The sequence below is a fragment of the Dermacentor variabilis genome, chromosome 9 (assembly GCF_050947875.1).
Source record: "Dermacentor variabilis isolate Ectoservices chromosome 9, ASM5094787v1, whole genome shotgun sequence".
In the NCBI taxonomy this organism is placed as follows: domain Eukaryota; kingdom Metazoa; phylum Arthropoda; class Arachnida; order Ixodida; family Ixodidae; genus Dermacentor; species Dermacentor variabilis.
The window spans coordinates 1,290,843-1,313,773 of NC_134576.1; the positions used below are offsets into that span (position 1 = coordinate 1,290,843).

The window sequence follows — 22,931 nt, forward strand, 5'->3', positions numbered from 1 at the left end:
GGCCGTCAGGGGCAATAAATGCAGTGTTGTCTGGGTCCATGTCGTCGACGGATATGTGCCATTAGTAAGTCGATAGAAGAAAAATAGGTGGCACCGTACAGGGAGTCCAGAGCGTCATCAATACATGGCAAAGGGCACACGTCCTTTTTTGTGATTTTGTTCAGGTGGCGATATTCTACACAAAAGCGCCACGTTCCATCCTTCTTTTTGACAAGAGCGACGGGAGAAGCCCAGGGACTACAGGAAGGCTTGATAATGCCCTTTTCAAGCATCTGTTTTACTTCCTGTTGGATAACAGCTCGTTCCGACGCAGAAACACGATATGGACGTCGGTGTATAGGGTTCGCGTCGCCAGTATTTATACGATGGGTCACAACGGACGTTTGTCAAAGTAAAAAAATGTCGCGATAGCCTTCAAGAACGCGGCAAAGGGCTTCAGCTTGAACAGGTGTAAGGTAAGAGGAAACCATCTTCGCAATGTCGACGTCAGTACCACGCGAAGACGTCACGGCATGGGATGAGCTGTAACGATCTTCCACTGTGAATGGCTCGACCTCATCATCCTGCAAAGCGCTAATTATAGCCAATGAGATAACCTGAGGCAGAACATGCGCAGTTGGCGAGAAGTCGACAAGGGGAAGGCAGGTGTGGTTGCCAGTAATTGTCAGCACGGTGTGCGGCACGGTAACACCATGTATAAGTATAATGGCCGGAATTGGTTTCGACCACGTAATTGCTGTCAGGTACAGCTGGTGAGCACAACAAGTCGACGTGTGTCACAGAGTGAGGTGGTAGGCGAATAAAGTCCGTGCAGCTCAAATGGCTTGGAGGTGGGTGTATAGGGTCGGCAAGAAGAGGCAAGTCAAGGCGAAGTGAGCCGGCCGAACAGTCAATGAGGGCAGAATTATTTGCATGGAAATCCACACCGAGAATGAGTTCGTGAGGGCAATGCTCGATGACGGTGAAAAGGACGACGGTGTGTCTCTCAGCAATGGTGACTCGGGCAGAGCACATGCCAACAATAGCGACAGTCCCTCCGTCGGCGACTTGTACAACTCGGTTCGGGGCAGGCGGCAGAACTTTCTAGAGCCGACGGCGAAAAGCAGCACTCATAATGGACACATGCGCCCCGGCGTCAATCAACGCGCCCACACGAACATTGTCGGCGAAAATGTCCAAAAGGTTCTCGTTCGTAGGTAAGGTGAAGCGAGGATTTCGTGCCAATGTCGTCATTGCAGCTTCACCTCCAGAAGCTGCACTGTCTAGTTTTCCGGTCGGGGGTGCGGCGAGTAGGTCGGAGAAGGAGCACGGCGTAACGGGGTTGAACAAGATTCATGGAGGGAGGGAGAAGGCGAGCGGGAGTAGCGGGGTCGTGTCAAAGGTGTCACAGGGTCCGATGGTGGGGCGGGCATAGAAGGAGCGAAGGACGCGCTAGAGGGACGAGGGTGGTAATCAGGAGAACAGCGCGTCGGAGAAGTCCAGCGGCTACGGCAGTGGCGAGCGACATGTCCCATGCGTCGGCAGTTAAAATAGATCAGCTTGTCGTCCACGGTTCGCCATTCGGAGGGGTTGCGCTGTCCATAAGAAGAGTAAGAGCGGGGTGGGGACGTGCGTGGAGAAAGAGGTTCCGAGCGCACAGAACGAATCGATTGCTGGCCGACATTGGACAGCTCTTGACGGACGACGGCCTGAATCAAAGAGATTGCCACCGGAGAATGATCAGGTGATGGAAATGAAGGGGCCGCCGGTTATGCTGCTTCGACCTCACGACGAATGATGCGGGTCAAGTTGTTACATCGCGACGGCTCGTGGAAGAGGTCGTCACAAGACGACGTAGCAGCTGTGTTGGGAAGTCGCGTGACGTGCTGGGATACCCGGCGGATGTTAGCATGCTCGAGAAGGCGGCACTGCTTGACGATCGTATCAATGCTGGTGACGTTAGTAAACCCCAGTAAATTGAAGGCATCGTCAGCAATGCCTTTGAGGACGTGATTAACCTTATGATCCTCAGACATGTTCGGGTCAGCCTTGGCACAGAGGGCCACGACGTCGAGAATGTACGACAAGTAGGACTCGGTCAACGTCTGTACACGTGTGGCAAGGGCTTTCTTGGCATTGACTTGGGGACTAAACGGATTGCCGAAAAGTTCGCGGAGCTTCTCTTTGAAGAGATCTCAGCTCGAGATCTCCTCTTCGTGAGTGTGGAACCATGCCAGTGGAGCTCCGTCAGGTAGAAAAGAACGTTGACAAGCATAATAGTGGGATCCCACCTGTGACTGGTGCTGACACGTTCGTATAATCGTAGATAGTCATCAACATGAAGAATGACGACATCGGTGAAAACACCAGGATCCCGAGGGAGGGAAACGGCGACGAAGGTCGGAGCTGCAGGCGGAGACGCTTGCGTAAATGAAGTGCCGCCAGCAGGAGCCGAAGTTGCACTGTCGCCGTTGCGACCGCTGCGGAGCTCCATGACGGGTACGGGGAAAGTCCACCTCCACCAAATTAATGTTACGTGTAGCTGATGCCCAATGCTATTGAGAATTTATTTACAGGGGAGCTAATAGGGGCCAAAATGGCGATGCTATATCAAGCGGGCACACGTCGCCTCCTTCCTCCTCAGTGCATCCACACTGTGGCGGCTGTTCCGCATCAATATTTTACGCCCTTTTCCGACATGCCTTAATTGGGGTTGGGCTCCTGAAAACTCAAAGGAGCAGCACCGCTGCGATAGGTAGCGATGCATATTTTTAAATCTTCATAATAAATTAGGGGCTTTACGCGGAGCGCTTAAATGTGACCCTTAATGATCAAAGGAACCTACTCGAACAACTAAGTACGCTTGTACAAAATCATCAAAATCGTTTCGGGGTACCTTTAAAGAGGTCTTTAATTCTGTACCGCTTAAGGGACTTTTGCTACGTGTTTGTTTGCAACTAGTGTTTGTTTCCATTATGCGCACTATTGGCCAATTAGGCCGCCTTATTACCTGTTGTATACTTAGCTTATATGCACTGTGTGATGTCGGTCAATTGGGCCTTCTTAATTCGTACTGCACCTTTTCCTTGCAGTATGTGCGACGCTGGCCAATGGGGCCTCCTTATTTCACACTACATCCTTTGTTTGCCCGCGCTGTGTGGTGTCGGCCAACTCGGTCGTCTTTATTCGCATTATAGCTTTTGTTTATTTCGACTATGTGTGGTGCCAGCCAAGTGGGCTGCCATATTGCACACTACACCTGGTATTTGTTTGCACTATGCGTGGTGTTGACCAATTGGGCTGCTTAATACGTATGGTATCCTTAGCTTATTTGTACTATGTGTGGTGTCGGCCAATGGTGCCGTCTTAATTTGTACTACATCCTTTCCTTGCACTATGTGTGGCGCCGGCTGATGGGCCGCCTTATTTCACACTATATCCTTCATTTGCTGGCAATATGTGTGGTGTCGGCCAACTGGGTCGCCTTAATTCGCATTATATTTTTTTGTTTATTTGCACTATATGCGGCCTCGGCCAATTGGGCCGCCATAATTCGCACTACACCTGGTGTTCGTTTGCACCATGGCTGGTGTTGGCCAATTGGGCGACATACTTCGTACTGTAGCCTTTGTTTATTTTCACTATGTCTGGTCCGGCCAACTGGATCGCCCTAATCTGCATTATATCCATACATTAATTGCACTATCTGTCACTATCTGTGATGTCAGCGAATTCGGCTCCCCTAATTCACACTATATGCGGTGTTTGCACAATGTGGGGTGTTGGCCAATTGGACCATTTTAATTTCCACTAAATCCTTTGTTTGCTAACGCTATATGTGGCGTCGGCCAAGTACGCCGTCTTAATTCTCACTACAGCCTTTGCTTTCACTATGTGTGGTATGGACCCATTACGTCACCTTCATTCACACTATATTTTTGTTTAGGGGCGCAATGTGTGCTGGTCGTCCAATTTGGCTACCTTAATCCGCATTATATCCTTTGCTTGCACTATGTGTGGTACCGGCCAACTAGGCTCCTGTAATTCGTACTATATCCTTTGTTTACAGTACGTGTGGTGTCCTCCAATTGGGCCGCCTTAAATCGCACTATATCCTTTGTTCTTACTATGTGTAGTGTCGGTCGATTCGATCGCCTTACTTCGCACTACAACCTTCCATTGCGCTATGTGTGGTGCCGGCCAATTGGCTCGCCTTAATTCCCACTATATCATTTGTTTTATGGCACTATGTATGGTGTCGGCCAATTGGGTAGCCTTAATTCGCATTATATCAATTGCTTGTATGCATTACGTATTGTGTTGACTAACTTGGCCACCTTACGTCACCTTACTACATCATTTGTTTTTTTGCAATATGTATGATGTGGGCCAACTAGGCTACCTAAATGCGCCCTACAACCATCGTCTGCACTATGTAGTGTCGGCCAATTGGACCACATTAATGCGCGCTACGTCTTTGCCTGCACTATGTGAGGCGTCGGCCAATCGCGATGCCTTAAATCTCGCTATATCCTTTGTTTGCACTAAGTCGGGTGTCGGCCAACTAGGCCGCCGTAATTGGCACTATATCCTTTGTTTGCACTATGAGTAGTGTAGGCCAATTGGGTCGACTTAATTAGCGTTATATCATTTCTTTGATTGCGTTATATCTGGTGTCGGCGAACTTGGCCAGCCTAATCCGCACTACATCCTTGGTTTGCACTGAGGCAGTGGGCACGGAGGCACGGCCAGGAGCAGTTTGCTTCAATTTCCACACTTCTGCCTTTTACAGGCTTACCTGGCTTCTTTTCTGGTTCATGGTTATATTGCGCTCAGTTTTACACAGACGATATTAAGGAAGGACAGGACGTGGTCGGACGTAGCGCAAACTACCAACTGTTTAATACTGTTAAAGAAGGTGCTTTTCTACAAGGAGATATGGCGCGGGGGGGGGAGTATAAATATATGACAAGGTGACGACAAGTGATCATAGTTTGAGTCAGGCATACATCGTTCACAAGCACCCGTTCCCCCTGGCAAACTCGACCTCAGCTTTGATAAGCACGATGGACGGAGTGCTTACGCACATTTCTTTTTCTTTAGCTATCGCACGCACCTCCCATATTTCTCGCTCCGTTTTTGTTTTTGATGTGCCAATGACTGTGGTGCTTTCTAGTAGCGGAGAGCATTTGCATTGTTTGCAATGTGCAGCCAAGTTGCTAGGTGCTCTCAGAAGCTGGCACGTGTGTTTGTGCTCCCATAACCTATCATTTAGACAACGTCCAGTTTACCCGATGTATACTTTCCCGCAATCTAGTGCGATTTGTAAAACAACTGAAGTAGCACATTCCGCGCACTTTTTCACGTGCTTAGTCTGGCAGACCGTAGCACTAGGTTTTGCCTCTTTCGATCCTGCGTTCACCCTCTTGCACATGCCTTTTAGTTTTTGTGGGGCGGAGAACATAACTTGAACATCATGACGTTGGGCTGTCTTTTTTATCCTATGTGACAAGCCATGAATGTAAGGCAACACCACGCGCTCTTTTTCAATTTTTCTTTTTCCTGTGTTTTTTGCCTTTTCCTGTTAGTTCTGATTTCGGGTAACAAGTTTTCACAGGTTTGCACCACCATAATATTCGGGTACCCACTATTTCTTCAGCGGCTTACTTGCAAATCGATGCTCTCCCTCACAGCATGGCGGCATGATTTTTCAATTGCTTGACTGATGCAAGCCTTCAAGTTCTGGTCAAGTTCAAGCCGAATATTATGTTCAAGCCGAATATTATGTGGAACAATGATCCCCCCACAGTGTATCCTAACTCCTCTATGGCGCAAGATTTCTTAGAATTGTGCAATACCTTTTCACTTACCGAAATCGTTAAGGGACCAACAAGAATAACCACGTCTGTTTCCAATACACTTGACCTTGTTTTTATTACCCGACCCGATCTTAATTACGCCCTGACATGCTTGCCAGGTATAAGCGATCATTGCCTACTTTCATTTAAAGTTTGCCTCGACCGACCTCAACCGATTAAAAAGATCAAGACTTTAAGAAAATATAACAAGGCTGACTTTCTTTAAATTAATAATGAACTCGCAGCGTTCCTTGAAGAATACTTGCGTAAATTTCAATGCCGTAATATTTAGTCAAAGTGGAGTATCTTTGTAAATAAAGTGACTGAATTAACAGATAGGCACATCCCTGTTTACACGATCACATCTAATCTAAAAAAAAACATGGTAAAATCGTCAGCTCGAACGCTTGTCTAATAAAAAAAAAGCGCCTGTTTAAATCGGCTAAACTAAGCCGTACCGATTCTCGTTGGTCAGCCTTCAAACAGAGTGCCGATGAGTACGCGCAGGGCCTCAAAGACGCCAAACTTCCTAAGCAGCACATTGCCTTCTATGCTTAAAACTAACCCTAAACCATTTTGGCGCACGGTTATTTTTCAAGACAATAATATAATAGCGTTCAGTGACGTTAATGATGAAGCTATACCAGCCAACCAGTGTTCCGGAGTACTAAATGAAGTATTAGCAAAACAGTTTTCGCTACCCAGCAATTCCACACCTACGACCATATGGCCATGACGTAATGTTCCTTCTCATTATCAGCTATGATGGCGTCGCAAGCATCATTAGGTCACTAAAACCATCCTCTGCGCCGGGTAGTGGTCCCATTCATGTGAAATCCCTTTAAAGCACACTTTGTTACACATCAATCATTTAACAAAAATTTTCCAGCAGTCATTGCACAATGCTTTTTTTCCATCCGAGTGGAAAGTCGAGAAGGTAATTGCAATTCACAAATGAGGCAATAAGCATTCCCCTCTAAATTACAGACCGATTTCGCTCACAAGTACACCTTGTGAGACACTAAAGCATAACTTGGCTTCTCATCTAGCTACTTTTTTGGAGTCGCACTCATTTTTCGCACCATCATACCATGGATTTCTCAAATCATACTCGTGTGAAGCTCAACTAATACTTTTTCTATACAAACTACACACCATTGTTGGCAATAGGTCCTTGGCTGACTGCATTTTTCTTGACTTTGCGAAAGCCTTTGACAAAGTGTGTCACAATGTGCTCATCTATAAATTACGACTACTTAAGCTCGATCCCTGCATTTTAATCTGGATTGAAAGTGTTCTTGCTAAACGTCCTTAGTTTGTTTCAGCTAACGGCTCGAATTCTGAAGAATGCACGGTCCATCCTGGGTGCACCGCTGGGCTCGGTCCTCTTCTTTTCCTCGTCTATGTTAACAGTACACCATCCTGCGTTTCCTCATCGGTTCGTTTGTTTGCCGATTATTGCGCAATTTTCTGAGAAATAAGTCCAAATGCCGCCGCTCTTCTTCAAGCTGACATTAACGCAGTCTTTAAGTGGTGTAATACATGGCTTATGGAACTAAACATTAAAAATGCAAATTTATGCGAGTGTCTAGAAAGATTACTAGGTTGCCCATTTATCACTTAAATAATTCACTACTCGTCAGCGTATCTTCATATAAGTACCTCGGAGTTCACATCAGTCGCAATGTAACATGGGATACTCGCATCTCTCATGTTGTCCGCAACGCTAATCGCATGCTCGGATATCTTCGCGGTAACTTTGCAAAATCACCTTCGTATCTCAAACTAATGCTGTATAAAACACTTATTCGCCCTAAGTTAGAATATGCCGCTTCGGTTTGGGATCCGCATTATAATAATTTGGTAGATTCATTTGAAATTGTGCAAAATAATTCGGTCCATTTTATGCTCTCTAATTAAAATCGAATCGTGAGCATCGCGGTAATGAAAGCTAACCTTAATCTACCTCCGCTTGCTTCTCGACGTGCTATGCTTCGCTTAAGCCTTTTTCACAAACTGTATCGTCATCCCTACCTGCGTAATTTACTAATACTTCCTCCCCACTACGTTTGCACCGTCTGGATCATGCTCATAAAGTTGGCATTCCGTTGTGTAAAACAGAATCATTCCTACAGTCCTACATACCATGCACATCAAATGATTGGAATTGCTTTCCCAAATTGGTAGTAACAATTTGAGGTCATGAAAATTTCTGACTTCGTTAACCAATGCTCTGTAACATCTTGTCTTAGTCTGCCTCTTTATAGCTATTATTGTATAATGAGAAAAACTCGACTGCTTCTTTGTATATATATAGTATTTCTTGTAACATGTATTTTCCCTCTTCTTAACTACTCTCGCATAATTAGAAACATTGTGCTGCTTTTTGTAGTTGAAATTTCGTTGTTTTTCAGTATTTTGTACCACTCCCCTCTTTAATGTCTGTTCACCCTGAGGGTATCATAAATACATAAATATATAAATAAATGTGTTGTACCGGCTAATTGTATCGCTTTAATTTGCACTATATTCTTCGTTCACTGGCAATATGTGACGTGTCGGCCAATCGAGCCACTTCAATTTGCACTATATCCGGTGTATGTTTGTACTATGCTTGGTGTAGGAAAAGTGGGCTGCCCTAATTCGCACTATATCCTTTGTTTCGTTGCACTATGTGTGGTGTCGGTCGATTGGGATGCCTTAATGCGTACTATATCTTTTCCTTTGATTGTTTGCACTATGTCTGCTGTCGGCCAATTAGGCCGCCTTAATTCACACTATATCCTTTGTTTGCAGTATGTCTGGTGTCGGCAAACTAGGCCGCATTAATCAATGAATGAATGTTTATTTCATCTTGAATACAATTTCAAGAAAGGTGCAGGAGCAAAAGGAGCGCAGCGCTTGACAGGCTCCCATGTGCCCGCAAAATACGCGTGTATTTACATCATTTAGTGACAGTTCGTTGGCAGTGAGCTAACATACGCAACATTACATATTTGCACATGTTGTGTATGAGTTTACACAAAAATTTAGAACAACAGAATTTGACAAATTAATTGGTTAAAGTTGGTTTCCTAAAATAGACGGCGAAATAATAAATGTTGCCCTTTGGCCCCTGTTCCTATTTTCTCTCCCTGTCCAGAAACAGGTAAAGTACAGGTTGTGCATAGTACAACCTGTACTATGTACAACCTGTGTTATGTACTATGTACAGCCATTTGATTGTACAATAGTACAATCAAATGCTGCATATTAACATGAACGTGAATCCACGTAAAACATTAAAAAAGGGAAAAGTGATTTACGATATATTTATGTCGCAATAATCACTCTCTCAAACACTGTGTTAGTAACAATTGTCTCACGCGGTTTTCGAATGCATTTCTAATTATTGTCATATCTATGTTATTCTTTAGCTTATTTAGGATTCTTGCCACTTGGTATCTCGTTGTTTGTTTACCATAATTGGCCCTTGTTTTTAGTGTTCATTTTATTTTGCTCTCATATCGTAAGGAATTCATTCATGTTTTCGTGTATATATACTATATTGTTATGTATGTACTGTAGTCGATTAAAATCATAAACGTCGTTCGCTTTAAGTATTCTGTATTAAAAATAATGGTAACGTCCTTAGCTCATAATATAGCCCTTCTTCTTTTGTAGAAGAATTGGCCTGTTGTACAAGCATCCAGCACATCGGGATTGTTCAGAGGCTAAATTATTAGCGTGTACATTCCAAGAAAGCTGGAACCAAACTTGGACCCAAACACCAAGAAACTTTTGCTCCTTAACCCTTGTTATCTATTGCCCTTCAAAAGTTAAAATATTTTCCAACTTAGCGACTTGTTAAGTGTACGAAATATTATGTACTTTGCTTTCGCTATGTTAAGCTGCAGCCTATGTTTCCGGAGCCAGGCCGAGAGGGTCGCAAGGTAGGTGTTGGCCCTTTTTTCCATATCTGGTAAATCTGGAGACTTAAAAAAGATGGTAGCATCATCCGGCATACATAGGTTCAGGAGAGTTGGGTATAGTTACAATGTCATCAATGTAAACAAGAAATGAATACGGTCCTAATCTTGACCCCTGTGGAACTCCATGTGTTAACTTTAGCTTTGATGTAGCGGTGTTTTATTTGCACAATTTGATAGCGGTCACTCAAGCAGTTTTTAATGCGCTCTAGTACAACTCCCCACACCCCGTATCTAGACAGTTTGTCCTGTAGGATATCGCACTTTTGTGAGCCAAAAGCTTTTTTAAGTCTAGAAATAAACCAAGGGTGCACTTCTCACTATCTTTGTAATCTTTCGTACAGCCCAGCGTTTCTTCAGTTGATCTGTTTTTTTTTTAAATCCATAATGGCTATAAGACACCTTTTATGTAATACCCCCTAACCGGGGTCTTTAATGTACTAAAGCGAAGTGAAGTATATATATTGTGTTCGTCAATAATCAGGCTTTGGTTAATAACTTTCAAAGATTTTTGACAAAATGGGAAGCACCCATATCGTCCGGTAATTTGATAAATTATTTCTATGGCCTCCTTTAAATATAGCTGTTACTGATGCTTTCTTAACTTGCACATCTTTTCTTCTACTTGTGGTGTCGACCAACTAGGCCGCCCTAATTTGCTCTACATCCTTTTTTTTGCACTAGCTGTGCTGTCCACCATGTGGGTCGCCTTAACTCGCACTATATTGTTTGTTTGTGTACACTGTGTGTGGTGTCGGCCAACTGGACCGCCTTAATTTGCACTACACACTTTTTTTCCCTATGTGTGGTGTCAGCCAATTGGGTTGCTTTAACTCGCACTATATCGTTTGTTTGTTTGCACTATCTTCGGTGTTTGCCAACTAAGCCGCCTTAATTTGCACTGCATCCTTTGTTTGCACCATGTCTGGTGTCGGCCTGATTCGCAATATATCCTTTCTTTGTTTGCAATATGTGTGGTGTCAACCAACTAGGCCACCTTAATTCGCACTACACCCTTTGTTGGCACTATGTGTAGTGTCGGCCACTTGGATCGCCTTAATTTGCACTATCCTCTTTTGACTTGATTATTCAAGTTTATTCCCATTTCCTTGCGCAGATGATAAAAGCATTAGTGATGGTATTACATTGGGTGGTCACATAGTTATGAAACTGTCAGGGGGACCACCTAATACTATAGACACGCCGTGGGCTCGGCGAGGCGATGGGGATCATGTCCCCAATGCAACGTTTCCTGCTTTCTGTCCAGGTTGCCCTGTTCGCCACTGCCGGTACGTCGACATTCTCAAGCAGGTGTCGCCACTTTGGATTAGACGACAGCAAAGATGGCTCCATCAGTGAAAGCTGCCCTTTATCGGACACGGACTTGGTGCCCGACATGCGCAGTGTACCACTTCAAGAATTTCCTGCGACAGTGACGTCACCAGCATGGCCTATAATAGACTGTCTTCAGCGATACTTAAAGGTAAATATACCTGGTAGCGAAGCTTCCATAGGAGCCCATACGTTAAAAACATGGCGGTCCATCGGCGGTTCATGGGGCTTAGCGCCATCTGTATGTGGTGGGAACACATCCGGCGGAAGAAAAAATAATGTGACGTCATGTCCGTTAAAAGCAGAAGCGACGTCATTTTGCTTTCGAAGGCGCGAAATTTGTTTTGTTGTCCTTCCTTTGGAGTTATATATTCAAATGCCCCGCCATTCGACTTGATGGGCGTTTCGAGCTTTCAGCGTAGAAACCGATGCAGGAAAAGCCCAGCCGTACGGTTGTCGAAATCGCATCCCTGCACAGAACATACTTTCTTTGGAGGCCGGCGAAAGCTTTAGATGTCGAGTGCTGATCCTATCGTCGGATGCCAAGCCCGTCGGCCAGCGCAGTCGCACGAAAACAACTACACAATTATCTGGCGGTCGCAACTCACTACTTTTGACTGAACAGATTAAAAAGCGATGAAGCTACCCGCGTCACCAAATTCAGACAAACTTCGACAAGCAAAAAGGCACGAACTGCGAGGGGGGCGTATTTCAACAGGTGAACTTTACGAGTGCGCCTTTCTGCCCATTTCAAGACGTGCATTGCATTGCGAGTGACAGTGGCGTCAACGCCCCCTGTAGCGATGGGCGCTGAAAAGAAATGCATTTATTACTAGTAATAAAATTAAACTTGTATTTTCTTAACTCGTCACGAATATATAAAATTGACTAGGAATTTTATTTTCGTTGAATGAATCTAACTGTGTCTCGTTTGAATTTAAAAAAACGCTTTTTCTTTCCCAATGTTTGTTCCCTCCAAACATAGTCGCGCTTCAATCGCTGCTCCCATAACCCCCCTTGCTGATGTCGGTGACAATCTGTACTGAACCGCTTTTCGTCCGAAGCTTCGCGACCTATTTGAATCGACCTTGGATACTTCGGCAGTGGGCTCGGCGAGGCGACGGGGATCATGTCTCCATTGCAACGTTTCCTGCTTTCTGTCCAGGTTGGTAGTGTCTGTCTGTACAGAAGTGACGAGAGGTGTCTTGTAGTTGTGCCGAGACCACATATGGTTTTCACCATTGCGTCTGAATGCTTCTGTGCATTGATGCTACTGCTTTGCGGAGATGTTGAGAAAAACCTGGTCCCGGTCCCTCTGCGCCAGAACTGCTTAAGCAACTTGTTGATGGTCAGCAAGCTATACACAGTGACCTGGCCAATGTTATTACTAGGCAAGAACAGACAGAAAAAACTGTCGCAAACTTTGGCATACGCGTAAGCGAACTAGACAAAAAGGTGAATGAAATATCAGCAAAGACGCTAGAAATTGAGCACCTAAATGAAAGCATGACATTAGTCCAGGAAACACTGAAATCGCAGAAAGCAAGGTTAGTTGACCAAGAGGATAAAAGTCGAAGGAACAATTTGATTGTGTTTGGCATCAAAAAAGACGAAAATGAGACTGAAGAAACATTGCGTCATAAGGTCATTGACTAAATTTTCCACCATAAACTTGGACTTACCTGTTCTTCAGTGGCGCGTATTCACAGGTTAGGATGCCGAGCTGTGAATTCACCAGTTATCTTGTATTTTCAGGATTACTTTGAAAAAAAGGACGTTTGGCGAAACGTTGGAAAGCTAATGGGAACCGCAGTGTCTATCTAAAACGACTATTCTGCTGAAACAGTCAAAAAGCATAAATTACTTTGGCATAGTGCAAAAAATGAAAGCAATAGTGGCAAGAAGGTTTCCCTTATTCACGACAAACTGCGAATTGATAACACCTACTACGTGTGGGATGATGCATCGAGTACACGGGCGCCCGCACCTATCAGCAGAGGTGATAGTTCTGAAAGATAGCGGTTGCATGACCAAGCACAAGAACTACTGATATTGTCTCTAAATGCCAAAAGTATTAAGAATAAAACTAACGCCCTTCAACTGCTACTCCTTTCCTATGATCCGCACGTTCTTGTTCTTTCAGAAATATGGCTACATGATCAAATAAGTAAATATGAAATTATTCCCCCTGGCTATCATGTTTTTGAAGGGATCGTGGTTCAAGGGGTGGGGGTGTCGCAGTTATTGTGAAGTCGTTTGTTCAGGTCACTGTTCTTGACCAAATTCCAGAGCACGAAAGCCTGTTTTTAAATGTGTCATGTTGGGGCTTGACCTTGTTATTATGCGCGGTATGTCGTGCTCCTGATTCTCCATTAACATTCCTTGAAAGCTTATATGACCACTTGTTAACCAAGCGTGAAAGCAATGTGAATATGACGGGGGATTTCAACCTACCAGGCTTCGACTGGAGGAGTTTAGCTCACGGGAGCTGTGCCTGTGCTGATGTAATTATGGACACCATGTTAGCTTTAAACCTTAACCAAGTTGTGCGTGACTGTACCCGTAAAAATGCTGTGTTAGATTTCTTCTTTGTCAGTGAATTTTTCTCTAATGGTGAACTCAGAGTTGAGCCAGGTATTTCTGATCACCATTTGCTTTTTTTTCTTGTCGTACTACTTGCGTTGATAGTACTCGAAATTTGGCTGTTGCCTACGTCCATGATTTTCACCGCGCTGACGACGCTCCTATTATTGATCATTTGGATGATGTACTGCTGCGTACTAATGAGGGTGATGTACACAGCTCATGGGAACGACTCAAGAAAGGCATATTATTTTCTATCACAAATTTCGTACCTCAACGGAGAGTGAGAAATAAGCAACGAAACCCTTGGGTGAGTCGTGATATTATTCATTTGAAGCGGAGACTTCAACGTCTGAGCTGACATGATTCTACGTCTCCTCAGTATATGCAGAATTTAAAACATGAATTAGCACAGAAACTGTCCACTTCGAAATCTCATTATTTTAAGGCTACTCTTCCTTCATTCATAAAAACAGGTCCTTGCAAGTTTTGGAATTACCTTGGCCATCAAAAAGGGGTCATAAAAGAAATTAAAAGTGATGATGGGAGCCTCGTTACCAACGGGAAGGAAATACCTCAGCTCTTCAATGGATACTTTCAAACTGTTTTTGGGGGCCTTTCAGATATGGTTTTTGATTTACCGAAACGATCCATCGAACCTAGCGAGGTTCCTGTCATTACCACAGAAGGGGTTGTGTCATTGCTTCGTAAAATAAATATTCGGAAATTTCGTGGTCTTGACGGCATTCCAAATGCTTTTTTAAAGCGTTATGCCGACCAGATCTCGGAGCATCTTGCTAAAATTTTCACTTTATCTCTGCGAACCGGTGAGTTGCCTAAGGATTGGAGGAAGGCTTGTGTTGTACCGATCTATAAAAAAGGGGATAGCTTACTCGCGTCTAATTACCGACCGGTATCAATTATTTCTACATCCTGCAAACTCCTAGAGCACATCGTGGCCCGCTTTATAAATGACCTTTTAAAGTAAAAGGACATCCTCTCCCCTTTTCAGCATGGTTTTAGGATGGTCATGCCAACCACTACTCAACTAATTACGACGGTTTATGACTTTCTCAGCGTACTGGATAACTCGGGACAGATCGATGTTCTTTTTCTGGATATTGCGAAAGCTATTGACAAGGTACCGCATTTAGAGCTTCTTTATAAATTGCAGTTGATTGGTCTTCCGCTGTATCTTGTAGAATGGGTGAGAGCATACTTAAGTAGTAGAAGGCAGTCTGTTGATGTGAATGGCACCCTTTCTGCATCGCTTGCTCTTACTTCCGGTGTTCCGCAAGGTGGTGTGTTAGGACCTCTGCTGTTTGCAATATACATAATTGATTTAGTAAATGTAATTCTGCGGTAAGTGTCAGTAAGATTGTTCGCAGATGACTGCGTTGTATATAAAGAAATAACATCAATAGAAGACCATAAATTGCTCCAAAATTTTTGCTTAAAATATGTCACGTGTGTAGATTGGAATATGGATTTAAACATTGATAAAAGTGTACTTATCCGAGTTACGCGAAAAAGAAATATTAGCAGTTACTAATATTGCCTCCCCAACAGTCACATTAGCGAGGTCTCACAATATTGACACGGGCACTTATATTTATCGGGCGACCACGTTTCGCCACCTAACAAATCTTATCGCACAGAGCGGGACGCGCCCGCATGTATCCGATGTTTCTGGAAAGTTATCGATGCTTCTATCCGCTGTCTGTTGTCGCCGAACCTTGAGCTATCTGATTTCATCGCGTGACGCGAATGGTGTAGAACTTTGTGGAAAGCACGCGGATCCCAACGATTAGCCTGGAACATTCGATGACTGCTGTATAGAAGCCGACGCGCTGTGCCCGCTGATCAGATTTTCGACGATCGCCGACTGTGTTCGCCGCTCTCGTTGTGCTTTAAGTGTAGCCTGTTTTGTGGGCACAGGTTCGCCCAATAAAACCTAGTTTTGCCTTTCACAGTATTGCTACTGTGTTCTTTGACGTCACAACCACGTGACAATATAAATACCTAGGAATAACTCTTAACAACCGGTTAACCTGGGCCACTCCTATTTCTGAGATCTGTTCAACTGCATTCTCGAAGCTCTGTTTCTTGAGACAAAAATTAAAACATACTCCTAGCCGTATTACGCTCTTGGCTTATAAAACTTTCATCAGGTCCAAACTTGAATACTCGTCCGTAATTTGGGACCCCCCCCCTAAGAAAGACATCTATCAATTAGAGTTCGTTCAGAGAAAGGCAGTGCGCTTCGTTTTTCATAAATACAGAAGCTCAGACTCCCCAACACAACTTATGAAGGACAATAATATCCCGTTGCTTAATACACATAGAAAACTGCACCGCATTTCTTTCCTTCATAAAATTTTTGGCGGCAAAGCTTAGCATTGCTCCCCCCTCATTCCTTAGGCACTCCATTATAGCGAATACTCATTACACCCTATATTTGCTAAAACAAACTCATTTAAGCGCAGTTTTTTCCCTCAAACAATAGCTGATTGGGACGCGCTTCCTGAATCAATTTTTCGCTCTCCTGACATGGAACAGGCCCTTCAAACTTTGTTTCTTTAGTAGAAAGTAAACAATTTCAATGTTCATTGTTTTAGTTTCTGCTCTGTCATCTTTTAATTTTTTATTCTCTTGTATGTCACATGCAGTGTAACCTTTTTTTCTTTCTTTTTCATTTGCGTGCTGTTATGATTTGTGTTTTCATGCCCCTCCTGCTTGGGCCAATCTGGCCTGCAGTATTGTGATATAATAAATAAAATATCAAGTATGGATTGCAACATGCTATAAAAGGGATACGGGAGCAATAAATATTAACAGAAAAGGTAGGGGAAACGCAATAGTACAAAAATAAGACAAACAAATGAAAAGAAAACATGATATATATATTGTTATGACAATATACAACAATTAATGTAAGCTGGAGAACATACGCAACTGAAGAATAACGCAGGCCATGAAATTGTGTAAAATAATGAATTCAGAAACTGAAGAACATCACTGTAGAAAGCGTTGCCGCACTAAGTTGAAGCAAAATTGATGCGGACAGGAACAATAGAAACACATAGATTTTACATGATATACATATTTACACGGAAGCAACAGGTAATATAAATAAAACAAGATTGTCAGAAATAATAATTAGTGCAACATGTCCAATCGATATTTCTTGTGGAGATGTCGAAACATGTGTACCGTGATGATGATTTAATTTCGTACGGTATAGAAATTCAAAATGATGTCCCGGAGAAGACAACAGTTAATTTTACAGAATTTGTTCGAACGAGGGAAAATAGTAAATCATTGTTTGCAGAAAACCTGTTAATGTTAGTATTTTTGAGGAAATAATTTGGAAGAGCCCAGGTTAAGATGTCATAACGTTTAATCATGAAGACAAATAGTGATAGCCTTCGTTTGAACAATTCTGTTAGTGACAGAATATTCAGGGTTTGGTACAGAGGTTTAGAGTGCGTAAACATATTATTGAAAGTCATTAGTCCGAGCGCTTGATTTTGAAGGTGCTGAAAGGCGTCGAGGTGCCAGTAATAAGTGTTGCCCCAAGACGATATACAATAGGAGAGATGGCTATCAATGTAGGAGTCATATACTGAAAGAATAATGTGTCTGTGGAAATAGTTACGTGATTTATTGATTACATGAATTCCGAACCACACTTTCTCTATTAGTTAATGAACGTGAAGATCATATTTTAAATGCTCGTCCAAAGTAAAACCTAAAAATTCGTTGCTGTTAGTAGCCGGTATTACTTCTAGTCCTATCGTGAGCACCACGGGAGCCACTTTTAACAATTGTGATAAAATATTACAAAGTTGTCTTTATAGGTTAATGCACAAATAGTTATTCTTCCAATAAACGCTGACATTATCTAAATCACAATTGATCTTTTCTTGCAATACCGTGATGTTTTTGTGAGGTAAGTATATAGTTGTATCATCCACATATAGTAAGCAGCCAGTGTGGCGAAGTGTTAAGGGCAAGTCATTGATAAAGAATAGAAAAAGCAAAGGGCCTAGAATAGATCCCTGAGATACTCCTTGGTTAGTAGTCTTGGCACTGGAAATGCTGCCATCTACTGCGACAACCTGCGACATGTCTTTTTAAGTATCTTTTTATAGGAGTCAAAGCTGGACCAGATAGTTTCGGGTTTATGAAAGAGAATGGTGTGATTAGTGGTGTCGAAAGCTTTAGTAAGGTCAACAAAAACTGCATCAAATAGTGATGCATTATTACTAACAAGTTTAATTTGGTACGTAAAATTAATGAGTGCCAGTTCAGTTGACAACCCTGGACAGAAGCCAAACTGATGGGGAGAGAGTAGGTTGAACGTTTTTAAGTTTGATATTAGGCGTTGGTGCAGAAGCTTCCGATTACTTCGGTACAAAAATGAAATAATGCAGATTGGCTGTAGTTATTTATACATTCACGGTTATCTTTCTTGTAAACACGAGTTATCTTTCCGTTTTTGAGGAAGGTCGGAAACGTACCGTTCCTAAGTATTTTATTGATCATGTTAGCCAGAACAGGCGAAACTGTATCTTTAATGAAGTTTATTCTTGAACGGTGAATGGAATCGAAACCTGCCCCTGTTGTTTTAAGTGATGATATGACAGAATGAAATTCTGCGCTAGAAACTGGATATAGGGAAAAAATATAGGGGGCCAAGTGACAAATTCTTTGTTTATTGGCAATATTCGAAGTGTCCGGCAATCGGGCCACCTCAATTCGCAATATATCCGGTGCTCGTTTGCACTATGCATGGTGTTGGACAAGTGGGACGCCTTAATTGGCACTGGATCGTCTGTTTGCTTGCACTCTCTGTGCTGTCGGCCAAGTGGGCCGCCTTAATTTGCACAGCAGGCTTGTTTTGTTTGCACTATGTGTGCTTTCGGCCAATTAGGCCGTCTCAATTCGCACTACATCCTTCTTTGTTTAGAATCTGTATGGTGCTGGTCAATTTGGCCGCCATTATTCGCACTACATCCTTTCTTCGCACTCTGTGCGGTGTCGGCCGCTTGGGCCACGTTAATTCGCGCTATATCCGGTTTTTGTTTGCACTAAGCTTGGTGCAGGACAAGTGGGCCACCTAAATTCCCATGATGTCCTGTGTTTTTTAACACTACATCCGGTACCGGGCAATGTGGCCGCCCTAATTCGCACTATATCCATGTTTTTCGACGGTGCTATTTCCGATATCGCCCCATATTTTTCGAAGACAAAACGTCAGCAAAGCGTTAGATTGCTCTGGCTTTGACTAACGCCATAAAAACAAGTGTTTTACCATTAAAATCAGTTTTTTCGTAAGTGATACAAGAGGAAGCACCAAGAGGAAGACTGCCCGTAGAGCTCGAACTCGAGTCCAACAACTTCGCAGTATGTGACGCGCGGTTTCCGATTGACCACCCACAGAGGCGTTGCACTTCTCAGGTCGCGGGTCCGATCGAGGCCGCGATAGCAGCATTCCGATGGAGTGCAAAGGCTCTCTTGTACCACGGTGCACGTGAAAGAAGCCCCAGGTTGTCAAAATTAACCCTCGGCGCCCTCCCTCCAGTACGGCTTGCTTCATAATCAGATCGTGGTTTTGACTCGTAGAACACGAGAATCAGTTTTCTGTCGTTGGCGATCTAGTCTAACAGAACCCTTTGATGCGAGGCATGTCTAGCCCTCACGCGGCCCATTGTAAGTGTTGTGGATGTTTCCATTATTATTCAACGGTGGAGAAAGTGCACAAGGCAAACGGTGCTCGTACTCACCGGCCCCGACGGACAAGCCCACCAATCCACACATCCAGCGGGAATCATAAGGGCTGCTGGCACTGTCCGGTCCATTTGCATCCGTCCAGTCTTTGATCCACACTAGCTGCCACGAAGTGGTGACAGCGCTTACCGCGAAGCACACCACGCCCGGCCAGAGACTCCAGCCGCACATCTTCAATGTGGTCCACAACACATCCACAGCGCTCTGCGAGTGACGTGTATAAAGGAAGCGCTTTTGTGAGGACGCAAAATCTTCGCTCATCGGGAAAGATCGCTGGTCTTATAAGCGATGGTTTAATTAGGTGATCTACTAGATAAACATGCGAATAAAATTCGTGACTTATCTTTGACCCCCAGCTTGCTAAATGGGCATTGTTTAACATTACATTCTAAACTGGCACGAGAAACTCTTTAGTACATTCGATGTTGATGATAAAGCACAGAAACTCATCTTATAGGATTTGAGCTTCATTGAAAATATAGCTGATTCCACGTCCATGGTGTTTGCTCTGTAGCGTGTTTCTCTTGTGATTTTACTGTGCTTGTTGGAAAGTTTTGTTTCTATTGTGCATATTGTCATCTAGTTATTGTCATGTAGTCTTGCTGTGTCGCAATCAAGCTATTGACTAAGCTTATAAAACTACTAATAATGAATTTGGCAATGAACTTATTAATATGTAGTGAGCAGCGCATTCTGCTCATGTGTTATTCGTGTACTCCATAAACTATGAAACAATGCTTTAAGCATTGATTTTGGCGATGACTTTATACAAGATACTGTTCGTGGTGGCCTGGATTCACCCTTGGGGTTTTTTATATACTCGGAAACATAGTACCTTTAGTTAGCAAACTGGAACCATCTATTGCCAGAGTTTCAAGAATTTAGTTAAGGTGCTAGTGTGAATTGTTCCCCTTGTGTTAAAGTACTTTAGCGTTAGATTAGTGCACAGAAATGTTCATGCACGTACCTTCGTGGATACATTTTTCTCCTCTTTAATCATTTTTCCTGTGGATTCACCTCGGCGGACGTCGCAAGCTTCAATGCTGTGATTCAAAAGAGTGGGTGATCAGTAGTAGACGTATTACAGCAGTCGTTAGCATGAAGCTTGACGTCTTTTAGACGTCTGGCCGTTTTTGACCATTATTTTACTTATTTCAACTTTATTTTCAGATCAGCTGTCAAGGAACTCGGTCTATCAGTCAAAGTACTGCATTCATACAATTAAACCATAAGAAAAAACGAAAACACTACTTTGGTTCAAAGAGTACGACGAAGGTTGGGCTAAAAACGTCACAGCACAGTATTTGCAATGCGATTTGCATAATGGAAGTTGAAGAGCAAAATATGCGATAGAAGATTTTTCTACAAAAGAAATATTTATAATCGATTTCAAATGAGAAGCTTCTAACCCTCTGCCTCCACAATACATTTGATGAGCTGGCTGAGGACTAACTCAGCGCAGAGGAGTCGACTGGCGCCAACGACAGCCGGCAGACCTTTTCTTCAAGCAGTCGGCCTTGAAGAATGTATACAAGCACACCAAAACACTGACGAGCTACCCTGCCAGATTGGATATTTGGATGGGGTATCATCAATGCAACAAAACATGGATTCGACATTACACGAAGGCATGAGATAGGTTAGAGCACAATACACAGACAAAACAACAAAGTACTTGGACCCTCACGGACTCTCACGGATGCTTCACCATATCGGGCCCACGCAAAGAACATGGTGGCAGTTGTCGTAAACCGTAAAGGCCTCTTTCGGTTTCGCGAGCAATCTTTACAGAAGAAGAATATTTAGAAGAGTCTTAGCTATAAAAGAACGCATAGAACGCAACGCTCCACTGACAATATTCAGATTCTCAGGCCGCATGCAGGAACTATTGAAGGGGAAAAATTGGCGCGAAGGCACACCGGACACTTACCGAAATCAGCAGAGAACTCAATATCTGGTATACCGAAACTATAACATGGGCCCCAGGGCACGAGGGTGTTACTCGGAGCCCCCATGCAAATGCGGCGGTTCAAGGTTTAACGAATTGCCGACAGCCATCGATCCCAGTTATGGTAGTGCACATGCACTACCAAACAACGTACAGAGACATATGCCCTTGGTGTGGGAGCACACTGACACTCTACGACATCACATGGGAATTCAAGGCGCACACCGAAGGGCAAGAAGAGGACAACACGAGAGTGAGGTGGGAGGCATTACTACCCAGCTATGCCCTCGTGGACCAGCTCAGGCTGGTCCGGAAGGCAGAAAGGACGGCGACGGCCAGAGGTACATTGGAATAGGGGCCCGACCACACGTTGTTGCCACGTTTTAAGAGCAACGAAGTCGTTTGTGCAAATAAAGTTTTGTTCTTCTTCTTCGGCGGTAACATATGCGTTAAAGCTACGAGTATGACAGCAGTACTGATTTACTATCAGCCATATGAATCCAAGAGACAATGAAGATAGAAAAAATACATCAAACTAACTAATTTCGTTTGAATTGTAGAAGCAATTACGAGTGAGTGTTAAAGTTTAGACATTAGATATTATTTATTTCATCATAAATTTGTTCATCAACATAAGCAAACAACTGTTGGGCCCATAGCCAAAGCTTGTGTGGGCCCATGTGGTATACATGCGTATGTGCTGCGGCGATCAGGACAGTGATAAACAAATGCGTATTGATTATACATAATTGTACAGGATGAGAAACAAGAGGGAAAAACATATATCAGTGCAACAATAGAATAGTATTACTGAAAAAATATCACCACAAAGACAGCGCAACATTCTTAACTAATTTTTGCGGTAAGCTTCACATTCTTAGTAAATAGAAAGGTACTATGTGGAGCCTGCGGTTGAAGATAGGGTGTACTGCCGCAGCCGCGGTCGTTTATAGCCGCCATCAACGCTCGATTGGCATTAAGTCGCACTCATCATGCGAATGTTGAATTCAGAGCCCAACAGCGGGAAGTTGAATGTTCTTGCCTTTCTCACTTTTTTTTCTTTCCATACAAAATTATGCTTATCACACAATTTAACCCAAAAGTAGAATCAATACTACAATTCAATTACGCAACCTAATTTCCGCCTTGGGTCTCCGGCTGCATTGTCTGTTGACCTCATAGGGTTATCACTAATTATGGACCCTTTAGGTTCCCGTAGTTGTTCTCAGAGATTACACAGCGACTCTGGTAGACGGGAGGCAGCATGCGACAATTCGTTATCCATCTGCCTACTCAAGCAGCACGCGACGTGTGTGGTTAGAAGGATATCTCCCGCCAGCCGCCATAATCGCCAATAGCGCTGGTTAACACTCTTAAGGGAGGCCCTTCAAGGAAATATTGAAGTTGGTGGACAGCTGCGGCCATAGTTGAAATGGTAGAGCAGCGTGCGTGTTCTGCCGAGGCTATCGG

At 43.5% G+C, this 22,931-nt stretch overlaps 1 protein-coding gene across 3 annotated transcripts in view; it reads right to left on the reverse strand.

Annotated features, from left to right (window-relative positions):
* LOC142558244 (ATP-binding cassette sub-family C member 2-like) overlaps window positions 1–22,931 on the reverse strand; it is a 659,669-nt gene that overhangs the window by 215,536 nt on the left and 421,202 nt on the right. For all 3 annotated transcript variants that reach the window (XM_075670395.1, XM_075670394.1, XM_075670396.1), the window contains 2 exons: window positions 20,481–20,556; window positions 19,510–19,717 (listed from right to left, as the gene is read on the reverse strand). In XM_075670395.1, the coding sequence (XP_075526510.1) occupies window positions 19,510–19,717; window positions 20,481–20,556 (284 nt within the window). The remainder of the gene's footprint in view (window positions 1–19,509; window positions 19,718–20,480; window positions 20,557–22,931) is intronic.